Below are 12,353 nucleotides of genomic sequence, written 5' to 3'. Positions count from 1 at the left end.
GTACTCACGTCCAATAAGTAGACTTAAAAAGAAGATTTAAAAAGTCATGGTTCAACAGACACTTCTGCAAGGAAGACATCCAAATGGCCAACAGACACATGAAAAAGTGCTCAACATCACTTAGCATCAGGGAAAATACAAATCAAAACCACAGTGAGATACTCCCTTCATACCAGTCAGAATGGCTAAAATTTACAAGTCAGGAAACAACAGATGTTGACAAGGATGTAGAGAAAGGGGAACCCTCCTACACTGTTAGTGGGAATGCAAGCTGGTGCAGCCACTCTAGAAAATAGTACGGAGGTTCCTCAAAGTTGAAAATCGAGCTACCCTATGACCCAGCAATCACACTACTGAGTATTTACCCTAAAGATACTAATGTAGTGATCCAAAGGGGCACATGAACCCCAATGTTTATAGCAGCAATGTCCACAATACCAAACTGTGGAAAGAGCCTAGATGTCCATCAACAGATGAATGGATAAAGAAGATGTGGTACATATATACCACGGAATACTATGCAGCCATCAAAAAACCCGAAATCTTGTCATTTACAACGACGTGGATGGAACTGGAGGGTATAATGCTGAGCGAAATAAGTCAATCAGAGAAAGACAATTATCATATGATTTCTCTGATATGAGGAATTTGAGAAGCAGGTCGGGGGGTCATGGGGGGAGGGAAAAAATGAAACAAGATGGGACTGGGGAGGGAGACAAATCATAAGAGACTGTTAATCTCAGGAAACAAACTGAGGATTGCTGGGGGGTGGGGAGGGAGAGGGTGGCTGCATTACGGACGCGGGGGAGGGTATATGCTTTAGTAAGTGCTGTGAATTGTGTAAGGCTGATGATTCACAGACCTATACCCCTGAAGCAAATAATATATGTTAATAAAAAATATATATTATGGTTCAAGAAGGTCAAATGTCTGCAGTTATTTTAAAAGTAATATGTAACATCTAAAAGGAAAGAAATGGTAAAATGGAGCACATTCTAAGAAAGTAAATGATGGTGCATCAGAAAACTTTTACTGTTCTTAAGAGATAGGATAGAAACTTTCCAAATATTAAAGGTAATGAGAAAATTTGAGAATAAAAATGTTCTATGAAAGTTGCTTAGGAAAATAGTACTCTGATGGAAAGGCATGCTGTAGAAAGCATTGGTCTATAATAAGATCTGTTTTGAATTTCAGTTGTACCAGTTAGTCCTATGACAATGAGAAATTTTATTAACTATTTTGGAATTCAATTTCCTTCTTCTTCTTCTTCTTTTTTTTTTTTTTTTCAATTTCCTTCTTTTTAAAAAAAAATATTTCTAAGCTTCTTCCACCTTTAAAAATTCTCAGTCTCAGGAAACGGCACTAATCTAAAATTTTGAGAATTTTGAGAATTTGGTTTCAATTGCAATTCCTAAGTTGATTACATTTAATTTTTTTCATCTATAAATCTATAACTTTCAGACAAAACCATCTCTAAAGTCCAGTTTCTTCTACTTATAAAGAGTCATATTATGAAAACAGAACTCAGAATGGTCCCTTAGAAATAACAAGCATATAGAACCACTCATTAGCTGGATCTCACTAGTCTAGGTAGTAAAAACAAACAAACAAATAAACAAACAACAACAACAACAAAAACACACACACACACAAAAAAACCCAAAAAACTAAACAAAGCCTTTAGACTTTTATGCAGCTCATGGAAGACATCTGCTGCCCAAACTGGGAATTTAGCATGAGTGTGAGCTACAGGAAGTGCAAAGGCAGAATTGAATGTTAATTGGAGAGCAAAGCGCTGTCAGGTTAAAAAGGGAAGAAAAACAGTTTTCACAAAGCTCAGCTTCCTCTGTAGCAGAATATATACACCATGCCACTGATATATAGGATATGAAATATAAAATCACCAAGAGGAATTAGTAACTGTGACAATATAGAAGCAAAACAAAGGAAGAGACCATCATGAGTAAGATTGTTTACACAAACCAACAGTTACTAAAGGTACCCCTAGAAAAATATACTTTCCAAATAAAAATTATCTAGTTCTCTGATAAGAATTAAAACAAAAAACCCTCTCTAGATAGCAATAATACTCCCCCCCCCCCCCCCACAACAGCACTCCTATCCTTGGATCTAAACTCCAGAGCAAAATCAGTGAAAGATCAGGGTCACAGTTTGTGGCTAAAATAATACACCAGAAAATGGACAGGGAGAAAACAGAACTATCCAGCTTCTATTTTTACTTATTTTCTCCCTTAGGAGAATGATATTTGGACCAGAAAGATAAAAAGTAATGTTGTGAAGCTTGATCAAAATGAAAAACAGGTTGGGCAGCCAGGTGGCAGTTGGTTAAGCTGCCGACTCTTGGTTTCTGCTCAGGCTGTGATCTCAGGGTCATGAGGTCAAGCCCTGCATCAGGCTCCCCCCGCCAACAGGCTCTGCTTCAGATTCTCTCTCTCTGCTCCTCCTGCTTGTGTTTTTTTTCTCTCTCTCAAATAAAGAAATACAATTTTTTTAAAAAAGTAAAACAGGTGCAAAGACTGGCTGCCTTAAATGAGTTCAGCTCTGTAAGCTAAATGAATCACCTCCCTGAAAGAGAACTTGTGGTTGTAGTTATGGAACCACTGCTGACAAATCTGAGAAAAAATAGAGAATGGCAAAGGTACAAAAAGACTATAAGTGGCTAAATAGTCTATGTTCAAGAACAGTAAGAGGACTCAAGAAACTAAGTGTGGAGTCTATTGCAGATCTTTTAAAAAAATGTGGAACAGCTTAAGGAACATAGGTTTTGTTATACCTTAGAAAAAGAATCAATGAGGGGCGCCTGGGTGGCTCAGTGGGTTAAGCCGCTGCCTTTGGCTCGGGTCATAATCTCAGGGTCCTGGGATCGAGCCCCACATTGGGCTCTCTGCTCAGCAGGGAGCCTGCTTCCCTCTCTCTCTCTCTGCCTGCCTCTCTGCCTACTTGTGATCTATCTCTGTCAAATAAATAAATAAAATCTTAAAAAAAAAAAAAGAATCAATGATATGACACTTCTATGGATTACAAAAACAATAATAACCAACTAATCGCTTATCTTATTTTGGAGGTATCAGACTTAGTAGATCTGTGTAAATACTGTCTTTAGATTTAGTGAAGGCTCTCTAGTGTCTTTGTGAACAACATGAACAAAAGAGATTTAGAGAACACAATGAAAGAGGTTGGCATGTGGCTGAACAACCTTATTCAACAAAACCAGTGTAAGGAGAAACCTGATTACCATATCATATAGGTCAGTACTTCGCTGTTTTATTCAAAATTTTTATCCACAGAGGAGTAAAATATCTTACAGCCTATCTGGTAACTTGATAAATGGAGTAACTTCCTATCTAAGATGTTACGAAGAAGTTCCTGTAGCCAGTTCACAATGGATGTTCAATCTTTGTTGAACTGTATTATGACCTTTACAACAAAGTCCACTCCCAGGAATGTGGGAGACAATCTACTCCAGAGATTAAAAGGACGTGAGTGAGACTCATCTAACTATCTCATCTAACAAGTACCTTGGGAACTTATTTTTTGGTATAATTCCATCACAAATGAGCTACAATAAGCAGTGTCCAAATAGAGCTAAAAGAAGTACTTTTAATTTGCCTTTGCTAGATTTTAATATAAAGTATCTTAACCAGAAGAAACAATGGTACTTGAGATTGGAGATAAGCAGATAAGAGCTGCAAAAAGTACTACTGCATCTGCCAGCACCGTTAGAGTTACCACTACTGTCATACGCTTAAATAACACTTAGTGCCAGAGGCTGTTCTAAGGGCTTTAGGTATTAATTCAGTTACTCATCCAAAAACACACTTCTTTTTTTTCCCCCCAAGATTTACTTATTTGAGAGAGAGAGACAGAAATAGCACAAGCAGGGGGAAGGGCAGTAGAAGAGGGAGAAGAGGGAGAAGCGGTCTCCCTGCTAAACAGGGAGCCCTACTCAATCCCAGGCACCCCAAAAACACACTTCTTAAATAGGTACTATAGTTACACCCATTTTACAGATGAGAAATTGGAGGCTCAAAAAGGCTAACAAGCCCAAAGTCACTCAGCTTGAAGTGGCAGAGCCAGGATTCAATCCCAGCAAAATGGTTTCAGAGTATGTCCTCTTAATCACAACTATCCTATGCCAAGAGCATCTCCAAATCTCAAGTCCAAAATTGTTTTCTTAAATCTGCAAAACTTTCACCCTTCTGCTTTGAAACAAAGCTTATTACCTTTTATTCTCATTAAAGAGCTTCAAGAACTCTATAACCCTATGTTAGATACAGGATCCCATTTGAATTACCAATGTGTATGGAAAGAGGAGTACTAAACATGCTATTTGGATTTAAAAATTTAAGCAAACACAGGGAATGTTATAAAAAAAAAACAGAAATAATAAAGTCATTTCACTACTTTTCAAATAGGTTCTTGGACTCTCAGGACACACTTGCTTCTTTTTCAGATCAATAATACTAATCTTATTGTTAAATGGTCTTCACTCTAAACCTAGATATATCCCTCAGATACTTAGTTTCTGTTTAGTTACTATAAAAAAAAAGGACTATAAAGAGAACCAGAAGTTAGAAATTATTACCTGAACAGAATGAACCCAAGTGATTCTACTGCTGCCCTCCGGACATCATCATTGACATCACTTACCTACGAAAAATTTTAAAGGATGGTTACATTATACCATGCATTCTATTACTAGAATTAACTGATATGAGAGGCTCACATCATTCAAATGTAAATCAGATCTCATTAATATTAGAATGTCTTCCCTCAACTTGGGAAAAACTCGTCTGAAATACCCTATTTCAGGACTTGGAAGCCCTTTAAGCTTGGTGAAGTTTAAGAACCAGGGCTACTTCTAAAGATTATTTCAGCTGTACTATGCCTTTTGCAGGCGACACTGAAAATCTAACCATTCCTTCAGTGTTGTTTTCCAAAAAAGTGTGTTCTAAATTCAAGCAAAACACAAACATCCACAATTTACAACATACCACATGCTGTACTGATAAAAAATAAATTAATAATAAATACTATGAGATGTGCGTATCTCTGGGAAGAAGATAGTAATAGTTCTAATACTTTTCTGTGTGGGAAGATGACCTGAGGTTTAACTTCTCCTGGAACCAAGATGGTAGAAACCTACTAAGTTAAGACATATGTACAGTGTCCGCTGCGTTACCAGGCAACACTATTGTTCATAAGCTCTATCTGGGTTGGGAGGACTAGGGATGGGAAAAGCCTGTTGGAAAACATGGGCATTGGCTTTCCTGTGCAGGGTAGCTCTTGTAATAGGGTATGTTCCCTAACGATATGTGGAAGCTATAAAAAGAAGTGGTTTTTACTGTTCATTAGATTTCCCTATCCTAGGGTAGCTGCACATACTCACGTGGTCTTGTCCCTTAGAAATGAGGGTGCCCTTTGGAGCTGGTTTTCAGAAGTTGCCCCTGAATGATTTTAAGGACTTCTATTTGTACTGACATACTGTTTTTCTGCTCTATACTTGGTGCTTAGGTTACAGCTGATTGTGTCCAGTGAGTGAGAATCTGAACCTGACATCACTCATGCTAGTCATGCAGTGTGGGTGCTGCAGCAGCCTAGACATTTTACTGTCCATCTGCAAACTGTCCTTTCTACCTCTACTCGAGGAAGAGTACTTACAGCAACGTGGAGCAGGCGTCGAATAGCTTTGTTGTTACCCGAGCCACAGTAAGCCATGGCTACGGTGTACATTCCAGATCTTCGAAGAATTGGGTCCTAAGAAGAATAATCTACATCAATCGACAAATTGTCATTTCAAACAGTGACTTCTACAGTCTAACTGGCACAGCTACATCCACCAGGAGAGTTGGTTTTAGGTAAGAAATTGGAAGAATGATTTTGTGGTTCATAATTTTCTAAATGAATGTGGAAATACAAACTCTAATACAGGAGGAATTAACTCCTTTTAATTCCCAACACTATGCAATGTGCCTGTACTGCCTTACACTGACTAGAAGTATCAACTCAAGTCCAATACCAACACTTAACTACCTTCTCATACTCAGCTTCCATTTATTAAACAAGTAACAAAGAAGCTTGCTTCTAATTCTACATTGTAACTTGCTTACTTAATTCTTGAGGGCTAAGGGGAGCAGATATGACGTCTGAGAGCTGAGCAAAATAATGAGCAGTTTTGTCACTTAACTATTAACAGTGATTCTTTTTACCAGACTATAGAGGACAGCATTAGCTACCACTCACTACCCACCACACACAATACCACTATCCAAATGAAATAAAACAAAAAGCAACGAAAAACCTCACCCAGATAAATAAGTATAGAGGATGGCACTGGTTTTTGATGAAAAAACAATGAGGTAAACTTTAAAAACAAACAAACAAAAAAAAAAAAACACAAAAAACAATGAGGTAAACTTTATACCTTATTAAATGGTTATGAAGTAATTTCAAAAATATTATTTTTTTTAAAAAATTTTATTTATTCGACTGACAGAAATCACAAGTAGGCAGAGAGGCAGGCACAGAGAGAGGGGGAGGCAGGCTCCCTGCCGAGCAGAGAGCCTGATGTGGGGCTCGATCCCAGGACCCTGGGATCGTGACCTGAGCTGAAGGCAAAGGCTTTAACCCACTGAGCCACCCAGGCGCCCCCCAAAAATATTATTTCTAAAGGCAATCAACTTGTAAATTTCTAAAGAACTTTTCTGGATCTGCTTATCTGAAAATTACTGATCTGAAGTCTTAATTTAAAATTCTCAAATTAGTCCTATTAACCTGTTTTAATCAGTGCTCTCCTTTCCTATGTTCCATTAGGCTTTATATATCTTGCAAGGAGTTTCATCAACATGTGTAGCTAGGTGTTCTGATGGGAACAGAGATAATTTCTAATGAAAGTGCTTCTCTAAATGTGGGTGATAAACAGGGTGTGATGAACTGCAGGGAGAAAAGGATAAACAATGTATCATCTCACCTTATCCCGGCATAGAGATTCAATGAGAGCATCAGCTTCCTCCATCCTCCCATACATTACTAATGCTATGCCAACTGCAAGACCACGCAGAATCTTCTCATGTTGAGTTTCCTGTGCATAACCGACCATGTCCTCAATAGCCTGGGCATTTTTAGAGCCCAACATAACCAAACCTAGGGCCAGGCCAGCTGCTTCACCTAGTGAGTAAAAAGTAAACATTAAAAAATAAAAATTATGTATCTAAAATCAATGAAAGATAGCTTACTGGAAGTAGCACTTATTATCATCACATATCAAAACAGCCATTAGTTCTGGTAGCATTTTTTTCAAACCATTTGATAAAAAGCACATCCACATATTTATAGCTATTTTCCTTTTAAATCTTGATAGATTACCTCATTGAATCCTACAACGATTTCAAAGGAGACATAATGACATTATTCTACATTATCACCATGCAGTATAGGTAGTTCTGAGACTCAAGTATCAAGTACGTCACTGTAATAAATTTCTATTTGCAAAAGTCAGCTATATAGAAAGATACACAGGATATGTCATTTTTAAAACCTATGTATCACAAAACCTATTTTATGAATTTGACAAACAGGGCAAAACCCATTCCCTTCTACAAGTAATCTATTAGATTTTTAAGAGGCTACAAAATATAAATAGAAAATAAAGTTATATTAGTTAATCCTAGTTTCTGGAAAGAAACACTTACCTGTCACAGCATCATCCTGATAAAGGTTTGTTTTTAGCAAATCATACACATCCTGGCGTGCAGTCCCCATGGCAGCCAAACCAAGGCCCAGACTGCCACCATGTCGAACAATCTAGGGGAAAAGCATGGGCTCTGTTGATTCAGAACACTGTACTTAAAAGTCCAAGCTTTCATTCTGATTTAAAAATATGATATTAAACACGCAGAACAGTTGACCTAGTGAGAATGAGCAAAGTATTTGCGAACCAGATAGTCAGTGGTAACCTCGGCAATTTCAGTTTCAAAAGAATGATGCTTGCTGATACAAAATAATAGTAAGTTGAGAAATGAATGAAAGTACGAAAGTGGAGTTAGAAGGTACAGGTCTCTTTCAGTAAGTTTACATGAGAAGGGGAGAAATATGGTAACTAAGAGGGAGAAGCAAGGGTCAAAGAAAGATTTTTTTTTTTTTAGGATAGGTGAGACCTAAATATACTTATGGGCTGAGGGGAAGGAGCCTGAAGAGAGGAGAAAGGGTATCTAACAGACCATGGTTGTAAGGAAGTGGGGAAAAAATGGGGTCAAGGGCAAAAGTAGGTCTTTATTTCAAGAGGGACACTTTAGCAGTCATGTATGATTTTTGAGTGCACAGTCTCCATTTACAGGTGACAGCACCCCAATCTTGCTTGGAAAATACTCCTCTCCCATTGGTTAGTCTTGGTGGGATTGCCATTTAATAAACACCCACCTTCCCCTACCCAAACTGTGGACTGTGACCCAAAACAGACTACTCAGATGCTCTTTCGCTAAAATTTTAATCTTTCCTTAGTGAAGTGACTCAAAACCATATCAAGTTCATTCATCCTGACAGTAGGGCCCTAGAGAGATGATTCATTAGTTCCTGTTACCTAGATCCCTAAAACCGTCCTGGCTCTTAACTTTTGCAAGAATTGGTTTATCTGCTTTTCCTTTCATTATATAAGCTACTTTCGATACACTCCTTGCTTGAAGTTAATCAGTGGAAGTTTCTATTGCTGGCAACCACAGGAGCTTTGTCTGATAAGAAAAGCTATACCTGAGACCAGAGGAAATGAGGCAAAGATATAAATAAATGTACATAGTATTTGTGGATGAGGAGCTTATTAGGTAAGACAGATGATCCTACTGGCCTCAATCTTTTCACTGAAATCAAAGGACAAAGCTGTCTGGCTTACTTACCTACTCTCCTAATAGCCTTCTAATGAAGAGTCTACTCTAACATAAAAGCTAAAGTCTAAAATCAAAATCCTATTTCAAGGTTCTGTAAAGTAAGAACAAGTTGCTTAGTAAATTTTTCCAAAAGAATTACATTTAAAAAATATAAAATAGCAAATAATCAAGAATTCTGGTTCCTGAGAAAGTTATGCATTTCTTTGGGACTTAGTTTCCTATAAAATAACAAAATTAGGCTAAATGATCACTAAGGTCACTTATAGTTATAACATTCCAAGACTCTTAAGTGTGGAAATACAATACATATTTTACAAATATACGGTACTTTATTCTGCTTGTCACATACAAGGTTTAAAGGACTGAGAAGAACAATTTTAGTTTAGAGAGAAAGAAAGAAAATTACCTTAAAAAATAATTCTTTAAGAATAGTTCTATTTTTGGAATTTCAAAATCCTACAAACTTTCTATTCACTAAAATAATTTGGCAAGTATGTTTTCCTGGACTCTCAAGTAACAGAAACTAGTTTTTCAATCAAATACTTACATCATTGCTGGCATTCTTAAGCTGGTTAAGCAGATAGTCAATTATATCACCACCATGATTGGCATGAATGAGACCTAATGCATAGAGACCTCCACCTTCCTGATAGGCTGACCCTGGAGAGGTGTCCTTGGGAAGATATGTTGCCATTAACTGTAATGCTTCTTTCTCATGACCCTGTAAATTTGAACCACAACAAAGGTGTAAGAGAAAGTGAGAGTAAAAAATATGTATTTTCTATGACTATTGTCTTCTTTCTAGAAAATTAACTTTCTAAAAGAGGAGGAAATGGGTGTCTCCCCTAAATACTTTGTAACTCAAATGAGAGGGGAATTTTAAAAGACTCAATCACAACTTTGTTAGAAACAAGTGCTTTTTTCCCCTTCTTTTATAACATTTCTCCAAATTAATCTTGGACAATGCAAATAACTCATTTCAATTCATCCTTTGAGAAATGTCATCTTCATAGGAAAAGGATTTCCACCTTTTATTAAAAACAAACATATAGGGGGGCGCCTAGGTGGCTCAGTGGGTTAAGCATCTGCCTTTGGCTCAGGTCATGGTCCCAGGGTCCTGGGACTGAGCCCCACATCGGGCTCTCTGCTCAGCAGGGAGCCTGCTTCCCTTCTTCTCTGCCTACTTGTGATCTCTGTCTGTCAAATAAATAAATAAAATCTTTAAAAACAAACAAACAAAAACAAACACATGGGCGGATGCCTAGGTGGCTCAGTCCGTTAAGCATCTGCCTCCAGTTTAGATCATGATCCAGGGTCCTGGGATCAAGTTCTACATCAGGCTCTCTGCTCAGCAGGGAGCCTGCTTCTCCCTCTGCCTGCTATTCCCCCTGTTTGTGTGTGCTCTCTTTCTCTCTGACTAATAAACAAACAAAATATTTAGAAAAAATAAAAACTAAAAACAAAACATAGGTATTTTAATTTATTTACTTTATTCTTTCCTATAAGAGGACTAATCTGATTTAACAAAATGTACTTGTGAATGATTTACAGTAAACTCTTATTTTTTTGACTCCAGAAAAATAGTTTCTGTTCATACTGATCAGTATATATTACCTTATGAATTACACCCAGACTGGCTGTAGCTGTAAATTTCGCCCAGTTAGTGGCCCTGGCCAACCATTCCAAGTTATCTCTGTAAGAAAAGAAAATTCAGCAATACTATTGAAATGAATTCCATAAAGCTTTTTTTTATAACACTACAGTCAAAGCATTAAAATTTTACCTTGAACTATTATAAATCATTTTACTTCATGGAGCTCAAGTTACTGCTGATTCTATTTTACCTCCTAAGTTCTTAGTATTCTGAAGACTTTAACAAAAGTAGAATTATATTAATATATTTCAAGCAAAAGCCTATAATTTAAGCTCATTAATAAAGGTAACTGATTTTAACTTAAAACAAGCAGCCATATGCAATAAAAAATGTACAGGGGAGCCTGGATGGCTCAGTCAGTTGAGTGTCCGACTCCTAATTTTGTCCCAGGTCATGATCTCAGGGTTGTGGGATTGAGCCCTGCACTGGGCTCTGTGCTCAACAGGGAGTCTGTTAGGTATTCCCTTTCTCCCCCTCTCTCCTCTCTCCCCACTTGTGCACATGGCACGCACACTCTCTCTCTTTAAAATAATAAGTAAATACCTCTCTGGAAAAAAAAATGTATAAAATAACAAAAATAGAATTTAAAATTCAGAACAAGTATGCAAGGGAAGCTCTGCACATCCATGTAACAATGTCAACAGAGTCTCTATTAAAGATGAGTATAAACCAAAGTGGAAACCTTCTAGTATATTTACCTAAGAAACTGGTCACTGGTAGTCCCACAGTGCATAAAAGAGTTTGCTATAACGGTTGCTGTATGACACACAGAATTCCGTACTGCATCCTACAAAAACAAATAGGTTTTTATTATGACAAAGTATTTATATATATGCAAAGTTGCATGTAGACATATAATCAGATGTTTTGTGAAGAAAATATCAATAAACTGAACTGATATTTAAGCCATCAATCTTGGATATTTCTATATAAAGATTAAATAGGTAGTTTATAAAAACAATCAAGTCAGAGTCTTATTTGTGGTCTTAACTTGAGATCAGTATATTTTAGGCAGAAATTTAGGTAGTAGATTTTCTGTTTTTGAATAGTTTAACTTGCCATTTCTCTTCAGCATCTTTTCTAGAGGTCTCCAAGGTATTAAGGTAACCTGAAGAGCAGTGCCCCACCTCTTCTCGCTCTGCACTTCTGACAGTCACCAAAGTGATTTTATTTTTAATAAAACTATATTATAAAGAGTATCTTCAAATAATTGTTAGAAAAACACATTGTGTAATTCTGTGTCCATTTGCGATTTGTAATTATTGGAAGTTTGAGAAGTATGATTTCATGTTTCAAGCAAACAAGGATGTAATGAAATAATATACAGCTACAAAAGAAAAGGGTACTGGGTAGTTAAGGCGGAAGGCAGGAAAATGAAGATTTTTCATACCAAAAATCTTTTCATATTAAAACATTTTTTGAACCAGATAAATATGTTACTTGGTCAAAGATTAAAATTAATATTAGTAATTGTTAGGATCAATAGCTCAACAAAGGTTATAAAAATATCAAGGTAAGAAGCTCTGCACTCAAGGAGTTTGCAGTTCAATGGGAAAAAAGACACATAAACAAACTATATTAATGTTCTAACTGTGCCATCTGTTCAAGTGCTACATATATGATTAAAATAAAAAGGTAGCTAAAAAAATGAAAATAAAACAAACACCACTAAACTTCCCAAGGAAGGTGAACACAGAAACAGGAGCTCAATCGATATTAATTCCCTCTCTTCTCAACAAATTCAAGGGTTTCTTCCTTCGTTATATTTTTTAAAAGTTATTTTCTTGATCAAAATAAAA

At 36.8% G+C, this 12,353-nt stretch overlaps 1 protein-coding gene across 2 annotated transcripts in view; it reads right to left on the bottom strand.

Moving 5' to 3' along the window:
- PSMD1 (proteasome 26S subunit, non-ATPase 1) overlaps positions 1–12,353 on the bottom strand; it is a 93,147-nt gene that overhangs the window by 61,232 nt on the left and 19,562 nt on the right. For both annotated transcript variants that reach the window (XM_046019073.1, XM_046019072.1), the window contains exons 10-16: positions 11,253–11,341; positions 10,515–10,593; positions 9,448–9,621; positions 7,713–7,824; positions 6,992–7,188; positions 5,683–5,778; positions 4,607–4,671 (exon numbers count right to left, since the gene is read on the bottom strand). In XM_046019073.1, coding sequence (XP_045875029.1) covers positions 4,607–4,671; positions 5,683–5,778; positions 6,992–7,188; positions 7,713–7,824; positions 9,448–9,621; positions 10,515–10,593; positions 11,253–11,341 — 812 coding nt within the window. The remainder of the gene's footprint in view (positions 1–4,606; positions 4,672–5,682; positions 5,779–6,991; positions 7,189–7,712; positions 7,825–9,447; positions 9,622–10,514; positions 10,594–11,252; positions 11,342–12,353) is intronic.

The sequence above is a fragment of the Meles meles genome, chromosome 9 (assembly GCF_922984935.1).
Source record: "Meles meles chromosome 9, mMelMel3.1 paternal haplotype, whole genome shotgun sequence".
Classification (NCBI taxonomy): Eukaryota; Metazoa; Chordata; class Mammalia; order Carnivora; family Mustelidae; genus Meles; species Meles meles.
Note: the sequence above shows the minus strand (reverse complement) of the source record. Positions and strands in the feature narration are given on the sequence as shown.